Genomic DNA, 17,769 nt, shown 5'->3' with positions numbered 1-17,769 from the left:
CACTCTAACAGGTCCGTGTCTTTCTTGTACTGGGGACCCCAGAGCTGGATGCAGTCCTTGAGGTGGGGTCTCATGAGAGTGGAGGCGGAGAATCACCTCTCTTGACCCACTGGCTATGCTTCTTTTTATGTAGCCCAGAACACAATTAGTTTTCCTGGCTGCCATCGCACATTGATGGCTTATGTCCAATTTTTCATCCACCAGTATCCCCAATCCTTCTCCACAGGGCTGCTCTCAATCCATTCATACCCCATTCTGTATTGATATTAGGGATTGCCCCGACCCAGGTGCAGGACCTTGCACTTGGCCTTGTTGAACTTCATGAGATTCACATGAGCCCACTCCTCTCAAGCCTGTCAAGGTTCCTCTGGATGGCATCCCTTCCCTCAAGCACGTCAACTGCACCACTCAGCTCGGTGTCATCTGCCAACTTGCTGAGGGTGCACTCGATCCCACAGAAGAGAACAATTGGTGAACCACAATAGAATTATGGATGGTTAGAGGAAGAACACAGGAAAACTGCAGCTGAACAAAGCATCTCTTCTCTGTTCCTTCTCCACTTTTTTTGCCCATTTAGGTAGATACAGGAAATTATAAGACAATTTTAGCTATTGTGATGGTTTAGGATCAACACAGCCATACCGCAGCTTTAAAGGAAGGATTGCTTTCAGTCTTCGTTGCGCTCACAGATTCATTACAGATATACCAGCGCATTTCTGTAAGGAAGATAATGAAGATAAATGAAATCTTGAAATGAAATCTCATTATTTAATGAGATAAAACTTATCATTTAGAATTTTGTCACACAGTTGCACAGTCTGATCCATCTGTGTAAGAAGCAGCTGTTAGAAAAAAATTAGTTTTGTAATTTAGATCTTTTTCCCGTTTTTTCTTCTTATTGTTCTGCTGCTGTAAGAGCTACGGTGCTCAACCATCTGTGTGTGTAGGTGTGTCAAGGGTGAGGAATTAAAACATTGTATTTGTGTTAGGAACCCATGCTGGCATATGGCTGTGCAGTTCCCTATTACTATGCAGAATATTAGTATTTCCATTGTTCATTGAACTAGTTGAAAATTTTATGACTGACTTTAATGTTTGGAACTTGAACAATTCACTTGAACATTTTTTTCTAAAAATTAAGAAAGAAAAATTTGAGTCATCAGGTCTTGTTTTTATACTACAGACACAGTAAACAGTTCGAAGAAGCCAAAGAACTTTTTAGAAGGATGATCCCAAAATATATTCAGTACTCTAGCTACTCTTTTGAAATTATAAGTAGTATTTATTCATGTGGATACACTTTTGAGATCAGTGGGTTTATTTGTAAGTAAGCGGTATACAGAGGGAGAGAAGGATATAGCATCAGGCTCATTATCTATGTGTGCAAAACTTGAAAAAACAGTACGTGGACTTGAAGCTCAATGTAATGAGGTAATAGTCTAATAGTATATACCAATCTGCATTACAAATGTATTCCCTTTGTATTCATAAAATATCCCAAGCAAAGCTCGTGGTGCTGTCACATTTGCATATGAATACCCAGGATATTCTTCTAGCTTGCATTTATTCTGATGTGCTAAATAACATACAATTATTTCTGTAGCGCATCTGGATGAGTGTTTTAGTTTGAATCAGGAGTGCATTTTTAAAGAAAATCTCTTGATCATCTCCACTTACTGTGCTTTGCTTCATGTGACAGCAGTCTCAGAGCACAAGACCTGGATGCCTTTGAGATTAAAATAATCTAAAAGAAAATAGACTGGCAGTCTAAAATTCCTCATGCACACACTAGGAATTGACATAAAACATTCCGGTGGGTAAATGGGTATTCCGTCCACCCAGCCAGCCTAGAACTTGTACAGAGAAAACATCCCTGAGATATGTGTAGGGACATGCAGACGCTGTGTCCTCAGCTCAAATCATTTCACTCTACAACTATAATTCTGTAAGACCACGCTACTTACAAATGTAGATATAACCTGTCTGTGCCTACGTTTTTTCGCCAGGTACACTGAAAACAATGAATAGATCTTGTTTATCTTCCTTTTCTTATGACTTGTTAATGTCTGACATCACGAGATACACTTGGTTTTCTGCAGTCTCATGATCTGGCCTGAATTTTCTTTAATCCTCTAGTGTGATTGCCTGATACTGCCAAAAGTGATGGTGCCCATCTTCCCTGAGAATATATCCTCATCAGACTTCAGTCTGAATCACCTCACCAGGCTTGTCTGGAAGTGTACAACCTAACCAGAAGAAGGGATTTTCAGTGGGATCAGATCACTGAATGTAGCCACACAGCTGCTAGGTCCTAGAGAAGTGGGGAGACAGGAACATGCAGAGGGACATAAATGGTCGAATTGGCAGCTCTCCATTTCTAACAGATTAGATATAATACTGAAACTGATACACCTCCTTTTGGTGAGTGCTGTTAATAAGAGCAAAAATACTCCTAAGGCTTTCCAGAAGAGATTATTAGTTCTTACTGTGACACTTTTCTGCGCAAGAGCACAGAGCTTCTGTGACTCGAACCATCAGTAGTTGCTTATCATCTCAGAAGGACTTCTGCTGGGATCTGTGCTTGGCCATGAATGTGCAAAAATGATAGCATTCAGGAACTGGCCCCTTACAACAAATCATTGGCAGTGAATTGATGTTGTGTGGTCCAGACGTGTATGCATCACACCATAAAAGAGAATTCAAATTGCTATTTACCTGCAAATAATAGATAAGTTTTGTAATCTTGTCAGGTTTCATTTTATCCTCAGCACAAGTCAGTAAGGCATCTGGTTCTGAAAATGTGTTCTATGTGATCCTTTCGTGTGTGTAGCAGAGCTGTTTACGCATACAATCATTACTGTCATGTAATTATTAGGGTTTATTTAACAGCAGTATTCTCTTCCAATACCAGTAGTTTTCACTGTTAGAGAGAAATTAGTCTGCTCTTTTCTCATCCTTTCTGTTTTTGTTAGTCATACTTAAGGGATCTTCAGAATAACACTGCAGAAGACATACACCAAAATGAGAAAAAAGTCAAAGGTGAAAAGAATTTTTGCCTGAATCTGAAATTTAGAGTTTACAGTATTTATTTCTGACTTCATTATTTCAGTGCTCTAACAGAGAGAAAATCTCCTCTATTTCTCAGCAAAAATAAAGATCTTTTACGGGGATTGTACCACCCATGGCTCTAAGTTATGGTACAGATTATATGTATAGACTGGAAGGCAATTCCTTAGCTGCAAAACATAGTTGTGGAAAAGGCACAAACCTATTTGGATAGGTCTTATTTGATGTGATCATCAAGCAAAGGTGACATTGCCTGGGCCAGCTGCTATAAATACAAGTTCCAGTTCTGAGAGATGGTTTTAGTGCAGGACATATAACTCTCTGTGAGTCATGAAGAACAACTGGGGTGTATGTGTCGTGAGATAATTGAGCTGTCAGTCAGATGGAGACAGAAGTCACTGCAATAAATATTTCCCTTCCTGTATTAGACAGTCATTGGTGATGTGAGGAAACGACTTCATACACATTTTGCATCTTTTATGGGGAGTGAGATGTGGTCTTCCTTTTCACCCTTGCAGAAGAGACAAGGAAATTACCATAGTCCAAAAGATAAAATGATTGATAAGTGGTTAGCAAATAACTATTAGCCACAGATAATACGTACTATGTACATGGCATATATACCATGTGCATATATCACAGAATCACAGAACTGTTTAGGTTGCAAGGGACTTCTGGAGATGACCTAGTCCAACGCCCATCCTCAAGCAGCATCAACCAGAGCAGGTTGCCCAGGACCATGTCCAGTCATGTTTTGAATATTCGCCCAGATGGAGACTTCACAACCTCTCTCTGGTGTTTGACCACTCTCACTGTAAGAAAGTATGTTCAGATGGAGTTTCCTGTATGTTAAGTAGAGCCCGTTGCCTCTTGTCTGGTCAGTGGGCACCACTGACGAGAGTCTGGCTCTTTTGTCTTCATTCCTTCCCATCAGATATTTATACACGTGGGTGAGATTCCCCCAAGCCTCCCCTTCTGCAGACTGAGCAGTCTCAACTCTCTCACCATCTCCTTGTAGGTCAGATGCTCCAGTTCCTTAGTCATCATGGCCCTGTGCTGGACAGACTCCAAAAAGTCCATGTCTTTTTTGTACTGGGAAGCCCAGCACTGGACACAGCACTCCAAATGCCTCATGCCTAGAAGTGTTCAAGGTCAGGTTGGATGGGGTTTGAGAAACCTGTTCTAGTGAAAGATGTCCCTGCCCATGGTGGGGGGGAGTTGAAACTAAATGATCTTTGAAGGTCCATTCCAACCCAAATCATTCTATGATTCTGTGTCTACCCAGCACTGAGTAGAGAGGAAGGATGACCTCCCTCAGCCTGCTGGCAATGCTCTGCCTAATGCAGCCCAGCAGGCTGTTGGCCGCCTTTGCCATGAGGGTGCATTGCTGTCTCATGGTCAACTTGTGGTCCACCAGGACCCCCAGGTCCTTCTCTGCCAAGCTGCTTTCCAGCCGGTCAGCTTGCCAGCGTGTAGTGGTGCACGGGGCTCTTCCTCCCCAGGGGCAGGGGCAGGGGCAGGACTTTGCATTTCCCCTTGTTGAACTTCATGAGGCTCCTGTTCAGCCCATTTCTCCAACTTGTTGAGGTCCCTCTGGACGGCAGCACAGCCATCTGTTGTATCAGCCACTCCTCCCAGTTTTGTGCCATCGGCAAACTTGGTGAGGGTGCACTCTGTCCCAGTGTCTGGGTCATTAATGAAGACGTTGAACAGTATTAGCCCCTTTATTGACCCCTGGAATACACCACCAGTGATTTGTCTCCAACTGGACTTTTTGCCACTGATCACCACCCTCTGGGCCCAGCTATTTAGCCCATTTTTAATCCACCTCACTGTCTACTTACCTAACCGGCACGCTGCCTATGAGTATGTTATGGGATACAGTGTTAAAAGTCTTACTGAAGTTGAGGTAAACAACATCCACTGCTCACCCCCATCCACTGACCAAGTGACCTCACTGTAGAAGGCTATCAGCTTGCTCAAGCATGGTTCCTCCCTCAAAAATCCATACCGACTACTTTGCATCACCATCTTGTCCTTTATGTATTGGGAAATGCTTTCCAAGATGGCTTTCTTCATCACCTTCCCAGGGACTGAGGTGAGACTGACCAACTTGTAGTTCCCCAGGTCTTTCCTCTTGCTCTTATGTTTGTGTACATATACTATAAGCAAATGTATAATCCTCCTAGGACTAAGGATATACCTATGGTTATATAGTGATTTGCTATAGTGAATAACAGACATTTGGTTAAGCATGTATTAAGCCATCCATTCATTCATTAACCCTCCATAACTCTTAAGTGATTTATAAATGTGCTCTTAATATATGTCCATGTATGTTATTTGTAATAAAATGTGGTACTTCACAGCCACTAGAGGGGAAAAAAGGTTAGAGAACTGTGCCAAAAGATCTAACCCATTCTCCTATTTACAGTGCTAGATTATTTCTGTGATTAAATCTAACAATAAGATTAATAAACAATAACACATGCATATATTTATGAGCAACTAGGAGTACAAATTTGAAAGGTATTAGCAGAGTAGAAATTACGCAGCACATTTATGTGCACTTATGCAACATAAGTGCACTGAAGTCCCACAGACTTTTTACGAGAGCTTAAATGAGATGTATATAGATTGGCCATAAAGGAATACTCATCACCCCTTGTATATCAAATACAGACATATGAACAAATATAACCATCTGTTTTAGTCATTTTAGAATATCCATCATCATATCCTCCAGGACTTGTTGGTCTAATAACATTTTTCAAAACACATGCCATAAGTGTACCCATGTGAAAAATATATATCCCTATGCTCATTCTATTCTGAAATGCATAAACAACTGTATTTTGGAAAAATATAATTATTTTGGGATATGTGAAGGGAAATATGCTAATTTACTGATCTGGGTTCAAACTTGCTTTGAAAATAATTTGACTTCTTGCCGTGAGCCCACCTACGCTATTTTAACAAATAATCTAGTTAGAGGTTATAGTCTAATGCTGGATAATTTAAGTTTTCTCATGAAGTTGAGATTTTTGGAACATTGCTTGTAATAAAAAATGATTCACAAGTTGATTCACTTTTTAATATGATTTTTTTTTTTCTCAATGACAGAATGATTTGTCAAATGCTTGTTATATAAATAGCCAATTATTTTAGTAAGGTTCATTGGAAATGATAGGAATTGTTGCCCCGGAGACATGCTTCTACAGTGTAAAATTAAATGGTAAGTTACTTAGTGGGACGAAGGTTTCCATGCCAGTATACATTAAAAGTAATTAAAATGAAAAATCTGCTTAAATTTATATAAAAACTTTTAAAGTACCAACTCTTTAAAACTAATAAGAAATGTCCTGGGAATGCTATTCCAAAATCCTATTAAATTTAAATTACCTCAGATGAAAAGCCATTAAAAATGCATTTATACAGGTAAATAGAAGATGAGGAAATACTGACATAGTCCAGTGTTGGAGGTGTGACTCCATAGAAAAAATTAGAATAACTTTTTAGTGGCTGTACAAAAAGATAAAAATTTTGCAAGACAGGCGGTAGGCACCTATGCGGATTCAAATTTCATTGTATGATCAGAGCAATAGTCAGTTTTCTCATTTATTTTATGGGAGTTTTCAAAACAGAAATAGGGCTAAAAAAGTAGCCTCAAAATACACAAAAAAGTATGAAAATAAAGCCACAAATATTGCTGTAAATGCAACAAGATGTTGCATTACTGCAGCAAAGACTCCTGTAGAGCCCTACCTTATTTAGAATCTGCTCAAAGTCCTTTGAAGTCAACAGGCACCTTTATACTCTCTCTAGAAGCTCCCATTAGACTTTCATGAAATTAATTCTGTGGTCTCACCATTCTTTTACATAGCTTCCAATAGTTTCTAAGGAAAACAATTGAAAACAACTTTTGGCGTGTAAAAATATGGAAATAATTAATATTTGCTCTCTTGCTGGAAAATCTGCACATTATAAAATGTGCACAGCACAGGAAATGCTAGATGTGTGTATTGGAGTGATGCATAAATTTTGCAGTGTTCATAGATGTTGCCCCTGTAGGTTCCTAGCAATTCTTAAATTGAATTTTTTTTTTTTTCCCCTGGCCTTAATTCAAAGTGCCAAAAGAAGAACAGTATTCTGCAAAATATTTCATTGGGTCTTTTTCTTGATAATTTTTTTATTATAATTTTTCTAATAGTTCTACAGTTAATCTTAGCATTCTGAAAACTGTGGTTATAGTTACTATGTGTAGAAATGTATTTATAAGTGACTTGAAAACTTTAAATTGAATTTGGAAATTTTTGTTTAAGTTGGGGGTTGCATAGGGAAAATACCTGTATAGAACATGAAGAAAGCTAGGAAAATGCTATAGATAATAAATCTATTTTAAAATGTGATTTTACAGATAGATGCTACAACTGATTCACTGATACTATAACAGTATTACTTTGAACAGAGGTGTAAATTGTAGGTGGAAAAGATGATAAATGAACTAGTAGGGAAAGAAATTAATCATAATAAAAAATGCTGTTTTGTCAAAATTAAAGATTTTACTTGCCACATTTAATTTAAGAAAATGTCATTTAAAAAACCTTCAAAATACTCTTTCATTTTCAATTTCTCAGAACTCTGATTTCTTTATGAATCAAAGTGAACTCAGAATCATAGCTATATATTCCAATTTTTCTTGAAAGAAGTTGACCTAAAATTATTTCAGAAACCAGTAAGATGGGAAATAACACTTGATTTTTTCCAAACTAAGGAAAAAGATCAGTGTTTACAGGTACTGTGAAGTCTTTTTTTTCCTTCCTTTTTTTTTTTTTTAAGAGAGTGTGTTACAGAGACATAATGAAAAAAGTACAAATTAGTCTAAAGAAGCCTAAGAGGACATAAAATTGCTTTGAAAGGCAAGCTTGTAATATTAGGAAGGATGCTTAAGAGGCAGTTTCTGACAGAACTCTAGATAGGAGCAACTGAACTCTTCTCAAAATTGTTTTTGTTACATGTTTAGACCTTAATTTATATTACTGGTTACGCGGGTATCTCAAACATTAACACATAGTCAAGCCAAAAGTTCTGACTTACGTCTAGACATTGTTTTTATTTCCTTGGCTTGCTTATTTAGGATGCCTCTTTTGGGTTCAGAACACAACTTTAGTAACTCTCTTACATGACTTACTCTCTTCTTAATAGAATAATAGTATCTGAAATATTTGTACTGAATGGTTCAGGAAAAATTCTAATAGGCAGCTCTGTGATGGATTATTCTGGAGGACATTTACCATAATATGTTGTACCAAATGCGTGCTGGAGAAGGAAAACTTTATACATAATAATGAGAGTAGGGGTAATATAATGTTAGCCTCTAAGGGTGGGAAGCAAGAGGCTTGTACTTTTTCGTCTCAAGTGTAAAGCTGTTTTCTGCTCATTTTGAAGATCAGATAATAAGGGTATCTGAACAGCGAATCACTTCAATATGACATTATAGTTGAAGTTTCCTGCAGGTTATTTGGCACAGCATTTTTAGAGCCTTCTGTGGTCAGGCAACTAGCTTTGAAAAAGCAATCAAACCACTGAATTTTAACAGATGTCAGTCCTGCGTTGAATATGCATTGAATACATCCAGTTCAGATTTAATAATATATACTAAATTCCCAAATTTCATGGGAATATGCTCCAGTTCTTTTTAAATGTTTCACCCCAGGGTTGTACCGGTAATCTATTAGTGCTTGTTTTTGTATAATCCTGGTTAAATCAAGGAACAGTTATAGCTGAAGTTACAGCTTATTTTTTGTTTACATTAATTACAGCCAAAAACTTCTTCAGAAACAGGTTAGAAACTTTCTTAAACCTATAATTAACAATAATAGAATGAATTATTATCATAGTAATTACTTATCTCTTCTGTATCTTTTAACCAAAAATTGAAGGTGGTCTACCTGTGCTTGCAAAGTTTTTGGTGATGTTTATTCATTCTCTTTAAATACATTTTTTAATTTTTTTTTTTAGCTTTTTAGAAAAAAATGAGGTTGTGTTCATTTAGGAGATCTTTACAATTTAGGATTATTTTAGTAAACCATGGCAATATGAGAAAGAACATTTTCACGACTTTTTTTTTTTTGGTAAATATTTTACCAAAAGTCTTCTACTCTTAAAGGAGATGTGTCCTTCTATACATGAATTGCTGTAATCCTTCAAATTTTATTATTTAACTGAGTAGCTGGCTGTTAAGATAGCCATATTACATTCTATTGATTCTCTTGAGTCAGATTCTTTACCAAATAAAACTGGTGTAATTTTACTCTTTTTAATGGAGCTTTACCATTTAATGTGTCATAAAAAAATATGGTGCTTGAGCAAATTGGTACAAATCTGTAATAACAAAAAAGAGTATATAATCTGACTTGCATGGTATTTGTTAGGAAAGTAATAAAGAAAAGTTTGAATATCTGAAAGCTTATGTTTAAACAATAACAGGATATTACAAAGTTCTGCAAGCTAGATCATACACTTTGTGTGGTCTTACTGATATACTACTTATTCATGTAATTAAATCTTTCAGGATCAATACAAAATAAAGAAAAAAATATAGAGAATGCACTTAAAAAGTCTACCAAGAACCATCAAACAACTACAAGAAAAGCCTAGACTAAGCTCCAGCTAAAAGATAATTATTCCATACTACGTGTTTCTCCACTTTATGCTTTACCAGTTTCCAAATGTAAAGGTATTTGGACACGTTGTTAGTTATCAACAACTTTTATTTTGAAATAGAACTGGGTAGGGAAGTTTCTAAGTTTTCTGTTTTTTTTTTAAATAAAAATAAATTGGGGGGCAAGGAGTTATGTTTCTTAAATTGTGACTTGATCTTTATCCCATGTATAGTTGTGGGTCTTCATAGAAGCCAGTTACGATACAGAGGTCATAACCAGTTGATCTTCTGTCCCCGTCTGTTTTCTATATACTAAATTGACTTTATTATGGAAAAAAATATTTGCAATATTAGCAAGGCATAACTGGATTATGTCTACTCAATGCTCCTAATAAGGCCCAAGCTGACTTCCAGTATGGACACTGAAACCTAGATGCTGTGGCTGTGATGGGCCAACCATTCTATCAAGATAGAAGACTGATTAAAAACATGACTTAGAGTTGAGATGAGCAGACCACGTGTGATCAGGGGGCCAAAATGAGTATAAAATCAAACGATAAGGAAAGAATGTGCTTGTCAGCAGGAGGGAACTTCAGGAAGTCTGTATTGCAAAAGGTAGTCCTGGATCAGAAACAAAGGTTCAGGTGGCAGGAATAAGGAATTTGGGCTAAGTAAAGAACAAGCAAGCAGGGGACAGGAACAAGATACTGGTGTGCATTTGCAGCCAAAACACAAGCTGTGTTGGCAAAAACAATTGATTGAGCTTATCAGTCCCTTCGTCACAAGAAGTCAGGTTTATACCAAGTAGCTTGCCGAAGAACTCAAATTACTGGAAGTAATAGTTAATTTTTTTATTATAACAGTTACATAATTTATATACCCATTTCATGTGGGGTAATTTTTCAGGAAAACACATGTGACTGTATTTAACAGGTAAAGTCCAAAATGAGGATTATGTATTTTTAATTGTATTATGTTTGCAAGTACAGTACTAGTTTTTATTCATGTTTTATTACATACTTAGAGGATTAAAAAAATATATATAATCCATCAAAGAAGGACAAAAGCCTAGAACTCTGCCTCATAATGATTCTCCAAATCACTCCGTAATACGGCGAAGTTCTCTCTCACTTGCCCAGTTTCTGACAGTATACTTCTGTTCCAGGTTGCACAATGACTGTGCTTCAAACAGAAGCTTGCTTAATAGCTTTGTACTTATGGTTTGATCTTAAAGGTAGGAAGTGTAAACTTAATCATCTTCAACATAAAAAGAAATCTTTACTTCCTAATCAACTGTCTTAGCCCTTCAAGCTATTATTCAAGGAACAATCTATTTTCAGAAAATAGTCAGTGTTTCCTTGTTCCTGCACCACTATTAATTTCAGTATCCATTTTTAGTAGAAAAATCTTTGGGGATGGGGCATGGGGGGTTGGGTTTTGGGGGTTTGGGGTTTTTTGGCTGGATTTTTTCTTTTAGCTAACCTGCACACTATTTAGAAATACAGGCTTCTCCTGTGCTGGCACTTAAACCTCTTCAGGAGCCCATTTCACTCAGTATCTAACAGTCTTATTAGGTCACTCTCTGAGGAACTCTGAATTCTCTGGTAGTACCCAGCTATCTGTGGTTTAGTTACTGTAGTGCACAAGATTGTTATCTGAACTACACTTCAAAATCTGACCCGGCATAAAACCTAAGCTTACCTGAAAAATCTTGAGCAACCTACAGTGATTTTACTTTGTATTAGTTAATTTACATTAAAAGCACATCCTTCTCGTGTAGGTAAGTTAATTGCATTGTTAGTGAGATTTTGTATCTGACAACATACAGAGAGCTTGTCTTTAGGAGCAACTACTCCAGAAACTCTGGCATATTAAAATTTCTATTCAAATTTACTTCTAATCACAATGCTATGACAAAGTTTAAAAGGTAATATATGTGTTTCAGAAGGAAGAAACACACCAGCTGGTGTAAAGTTTAGTATCGTAATTGGCACATCTAGGAATTTGAACAAAATCTGACCACAATTTGCAGGAACCACTTTTAATCAAATATGCTACATCTGGGCATTCAATCAAATGAAATAATGAATAGTAAATGAAATAATTCTGTAGAACTTATGCTCCTTTCTTTAACACAGTTCAGTTCATTATTTTTCCAACTAAATGTCTGTTCTGGTATCAAACATGATGCTGCAATGAGCTAGTCTTCCCTCATTCATCAAATATGACATATTTGTTTGAATTGATGGGACTAAAGGTTCTCAAATTACTGGAAAAAAATCACTATAGGATCCAAGTAACAAAGATAATAATAAAAAACTTCCATCTTTCTGCACTGGTCATAGCTAACTGCTCCATAGGCATAGAATATGAGGATTGCTTTAAAAGTATCTGGTGCTTAAGGTTCAGTCTGTTTTCTACATCATCGCATAGACAATATGAAATATGCTGGAAAGTTGTGCATTTTTTCCTACATATTTCAATATGAATGGCAAACTAGAAAAAATTAAATATCTCAAGAAGGTATTATCTTTACACAGAAAAGCTTTTAAGAGGGTAAATTACTACCTTTATTTCACCAAGTAAGAGATAGTTCATATGTTCACTTAGTGTTTTTTAGTTCACAGTGACCTTGATATTTTTTTCCCACAAATGTGTTAGCCTGTATTAAAATGATGAATAACCTGATGAAAATGTAAGGTTAATGGGCTTTGCTTAAAAAGGCAAATAGGGAGCTGAAGAATCTTGTTAAATTTCATAAATTTATATAAAGAATTTAATTTAGAATTGAGCAGGTCTGTTCTTTGGCCATTTCCCTTGGCAGGTTTCATTTCTCGCACACTAAGCTGTTACTCCTCTTCTTCCTCTTTAATAGACAGAAGTTCAGCTAGCCTTGTGAATTTTTATTAGTCCAGTATGTGATATCTTTATTGGCAACAAATAGTAAGACATGAGGGATTAAAAAGAAGCTCAGAGATCAGTATCCATCATCAATTTTAGTATAAAAATCTGAATTTTTTTTTGGTTCAAAGAACTGAAACTAGCCTCCCCATTTAGCTGAAGGTCTGTCCCTGCAGTTCTGTTCACAGCAATGGGAAGATTATCACAGAATCACAGAAGGGTTGAGGGTCGAAGGGACCTCTGGAGGTCATCTGGTCCACCCCCTCCTGCTCAAGCAGGGCCGCCTAGAGCTGGTTGCCCAGCACTATATCCAAATGGTTTCTGAATATCTCCAAGGATGGAGACTCCACAAACACCTGGGCAACCTATGCCACTGCTCAGTTACCCTCACAGTAAAAAAGTGTTTTCTGATGTTGACATGGAACATCCTGTGTTTCAGTTCGTGCCCATTCCTCTTGTCCTGTCACTGGGCACCACTGAAAAGAGCCTGGCTCCATCTTCCTTGCACCCTCCTTCAGGTATTTATATACATTGATGAGTTTCCTCCTGACCCTCCTCTTCTTTAAGCTAAACAGTGCCAGCTCTCTCAGCCTTTCCTCATAGGCAAGGTGCTCCAGTCCTTTAATCATCTTAGTGGCCCCTTGTTGGACTCACTCTATTAAGTCCATGTCTTTTTAATAGTGGGGAGCCCAGCACTGGACGCAGCACTCTAGGTGTGGCCTTACCAGTGCGAAGTAGAGGGGAAGGATGACCTCCCTCAGCCTGCTGGCAATGCTCTGCCTAATGCAGCCCAGCAGGCTGTTGGCCGCCTTTGCCATGAGGGTGCATTGCTGTCTCATGGTCAACTTGTGGTCCACCAGGACCCCCAGGTCCTGCTTTCCAGCTGGTCAGCTTGCCAGCGTGTGCTGGTGCACGGGGCTGTTCCTCCCCAGGGGCAGGGGCAGGGACAGGACTTTGCATTTCCCCTTGTTGAACTTCATGAGGCTCCTGTTCAGCCCATTTCTCCAACTTGTTGAGGTCCCTCTGGACGGCAGCACAGCCATCTGTTGTATCAGCCACTCCTCCCAGTTTTGTGCCATCGGCAAACTTGGTGAGGGTGCACTCCGTCCCAGTGTCTGGGTCATTAATGAAGACGTTGAACAGGATCGGACCAGTATTGGCTCTGGGTGTACACCGATAGTTACTGGCCTCCAATAGACTTCATACCACTATCAACACCATCTGGGCTTGGCCATTCAGCCAGTTTTCAATCTACCTCACATACATTGCACATATAACTTAAAAGCTACACAGCTTTTTAGATCTGCAGAAAAGACTGGAGGTACAGACTTCCCTGGAGACATAACAAAATCTATCAGATCTAGGCCAGATGTGTATTAAAACACTGAATTTTTGTGCATAGATTCCTAATAAATGTAAAAGATTAAATTGAAAGTACAAAAGTTGCATACTCAACTACCAGAAATCAAGCACCTTTTTTGGCAGAGCTGAATTCTGCTTCTTCTGCACAAGCCTTATTGCATCAGGTTTAGACACTTACGTAGCATCTTCTTTAGTCTGTATATGGCAGCGCAAACCAGGTTTGCATTTTGGGGACAGAAGCAGATTCAACACAACAATGAGGAGTATTACTTCAATTCATAGGGCCCACCAATGAATGCAACCAGTTCATCTCTGTTGAGTGTCTTCTCATTTGAACTTGTTTCTGTGCTATGCACATGTGCGCTTTATCAGCAATTGTATCCAAAATGAAATGCACTTAAGCAAAACTGAGTGAAATAAAATTGTAGTACAAGCTGAAGACTGCTTTTCTGTTTGCTGTTCACAGTGTCTAATGCAACAGCAGTTCAACTCTTAATGAAGCCAGTGTGGGCTACCATCTTTTAAATATGTAACTGTATGCATTGATGCAGCCCTTTGAGACAATGATGTATAAAATCCATACAACGTTTCTACTCCATACAGAATAAACATAAATGCAGAGACGGAGAATTTTAATTATGAGATATCATTATCCTTTATCTGCCTATTTGTGATGACTGAAAAATACTATATTGCTTTTGAGAAAAAGAATCTGATACTATACTTGAAGGTTACTACACTGAAAAACACAGGGGAGTATTATTCTTTCAGCATTTGACAAAGCGTACTGGAAAAGGGAAACTCAAATGAAATTAACCACCTTTTCTTTCTTTTGAATTTAATAAAATTTGCAAGCTTCTAAATCAAGCTATTAGTTTCAATTTGCCCACTAACTCATGCACAGAAAGGAAATTTTTTAGACGGTTAAACAACCTTGTCAATTAGATGTTTAATGAGTTAAGATGAACTGAGAGACATTTTTAACTGGCATCTGTTGATAAAGAAGTAGCTAAATTTCTTGAAGTTGCAAGGATCACTAATGAGTACTCTGTTAGAACTAATTGAATTTGTTTATTTAAGGACAAACTGTGATTTGTGGCCCTGATGTCCTCTGGAAGTTACAGTGAAAATCCCTGAGCAAAACTTTAAAATCTGTTGTGTCATGGGACATAGCAAAACTTTAGCAGGTATATGAAACTAGCTAAATTTATATCAGATTGCTTTGTTTTTTTCCTAAAGCACATCCCGTTTAATCACATCCTTTACTGAGCGTGGCTGCTGGGCAAAAGAATGTATGTCTTCTAATGTCAATTGTATAAATACGTTGTGTTTTAGAGCTTTAAAATATGTGTTTATTGCTTTTACAATTTATTTTTGCTAATCCTGACATTGTCTTGTGTGCTTCCTGCAGATGTAAATGAATGTGAAGCTGAACCCTGCAAGAATGGTGGAATCTGTACAGATCTTGTTGCCAACTATTCCTGTGAATGTCCAGGTGAATTTATGGGAAGAAACTGCCAACAGAGTAAGTATTGTATGTTTTTACATCTATTTTTTAAAATAAAATAAATAAATGTTTTGTTTTGCAGAAACAACTATAGTATACTATGGAAATATTTCTCTACAAATACATAATGCTCAAAATAGCCATCTTATTCTTTTCAAAATGGAGGAAATTTAAGAGACCAAACCTGTCATGCATTCAAGTAAAGCATCTGATATGATGGAGACATTTGCAAAATGCAAAATTATTATCTAAGAGTCAAACAAGAAGGAGTAAATAGTGTAAAGTAGAAAAATACAAAAACTGATTCAGGCTAGGCGTTCATCTCGTCAAGTATCTTGTCTTCAGCAGTAATTATTAGCGGATATCAACAAATGTAAGAGCAGGGCAAAAATATACGTCACTTTCTCTGACATGTCTCTAGCCTCTGAAAGTTGGACCAGTGGTTTACAGAGAAGTCATTAGTGGAGTTCCTTCAGGATCTGTCCTGGGAACAATCTGACATGATTTTACCAATAACATTGACTATGAATGCACTATAAAGGTTTGATTCCTAAAGCTGTTACTACAAAGGAGTTCTTCACATATGTAAGACTAGGTAATCTTGAAGACCAAAATAACAAAAATAGAATAAACTGCTATGGTACAAAATGTAATATACCTTAACTTAATGGTCAGTAACAGGTGTTAGAGGCTCATGGATTTGAAATACTGCAGAGAAGAAAGCCTGTGTCTTTTAGTTGAATAAAGGATGCTAATATGATGGTGTTGTGGAAAAAGCTAATATAGTCCCAAGATATGTCAAGCCTGGTACCTTAAGGAGAAAAAGGAAAATATTTGTGTATTAGTATTTGTAGTATTGGATACTACATTCAAAATACCTGAAATACTGGAGTCATCAACATTCAAGAAAGGGCATTTCTAGTTCAAGGAAGATCTACTATGTGTAGCAGGAAAAATTTAAAAAAAAAAAAAAAAGTTACAAGTTGAATATTAAATAAATGAAACCATAACAAAGTTGAAAAATGTGATTCATTTTTCTGTGCTCACATTGTGGATGCTTGGGGAAGAATGGAGAAGAAAACAAGATGGACCAATAACCACAAATGACAAGCTAGGAATTTTTTGAAGTAGCCTCAGTGAATTCCCAGATTTATACATGCAACAGGCAGAAGATTTGAGGCATCTAACATAACGTGTATATAATTCTAGAGAGAAATCAAAGATTTCTGGGTCATACTTTGGGGATTTACACTGGTGAGCCAATCACCTAGTCAAATGATCTTTCTGGAGATGCTTCTGTAGATAAATGCTGACAACTGTGACGCAGGACTCCATCATCTAGCCTATAGAGAATAACACTAAGTTATTTGAAAGGATAATTCTATTGAGTGTTAAAGAATTTTTATAATTATGATAAGGCTCTATACAACAGTCAAATTGCCTTGGTGTAGAGATCAAGAACAGTGAGTTTTAAAATGTGCTTTGCAGTAGCTATTAATTTCTCAGCTGCAAAGTGTGTACAGGCTGAGAGAGCTGGGGTTGTTTAGCCTGGAGACGAGAAGGCTCCACGGAGACCTTATAGCAGCCTTTCAGTACTTAAAGGGGGCCTACATGAAAGATGGGGAGGGGCTCTTTATCAGGGGGTGTAGTGATAGGATGAGGGGTAACTGTTTTAAACTGAAAGAGCGTAGGTTTAGATTATATATCGGAAATTCTTCACTGTGAGGGTGGTGAGACACTGGCACAGGTTGCCCAGAGAAGTTGTGGATGCCCCATGCCTAGAAGTGTTCAAGGCCAGGTTGGATGGGGCTTTGAGCAACCTGATCTAGTGGAAGGTATCCCTGCCCGTGGAAGGGGGGATTTGAGCTAGGTGATCTTTAAGGTCCCTTCCAACCCAAACGGTTCCATGATTCTATGATTCTATGGTGTGGCAAATGGCGGGGCATGGCAACGCAGCACTGGAGTGCAGTGGTAAAAAGCTTCTGTTCTGTACTTCCTCTGGGCAGGGACCCGTATATGGAGGTACCACCAATCTGGTGTCTGCGGGACGGTGTCATGGGAAGAGTGTGAAATCAGATGTGCTTTGAAGACTTAAGAGAAACGTAATATATTACTTAAATCAGTGATTAGAAAATGCTACACAGTGTAGATATTTGAATACTTCCATTACACTACTCATTATACTCATGTTGTTCAGCTAAACGTATGAAGAGTTATGAATAAATAACAGATAATTAAGGACGGGAATAATGTTTGTACTGACTGTAAT

At 37.6% G+C, this 17,769-nt stretch overlaps 1 protein-coding gene across 2 annotated transcripts in view; it reads left to right on the top strand.

The window, feature by feature from the left end:
• EDIL3 (EGF like repeats and discoidin domains 3) overlaps positions 1 to 17,769 on the top strand; it is a 261,173-nt gene that overhangs the window by 141,529 nt on the left and 101,875 nt on the right. For both annotated transcript variants that reach the window (XM_076362438.1, XM_076362437.1), the window contains one exon: positions 15,405 to 15,518. In XM_076362438.1, coding sequence (XP_076218553.1) covers positions 15,405 to 15,518 — 114 coding nt within the window. The remainder of the gene's footprint in view (positions 1 to 15,404; positions 15,519 to 17,769) is intronic.

The sequence above is a fragment of the Aptenodytes patagonicus genome, chromosome Z, assembly GCF_965638725.1.
Source record: "Aptenodytes patagonicus chromosome Z, bAptPat1.pri.cur, whole genome shotgun sequence".
NCBI classification, from domain to species: Eukaryota; Metazoa; Chordata; class Aves; order Sphenisciformes; family Spheniscidae; genus Aptenodytes; species Aptenodytes patagonicus.
The sequence above is the reverse complement of the archived record's forward strand: the minus strand, read 5'-3'. Positions and strand labels throughout refer to the sequence as shown.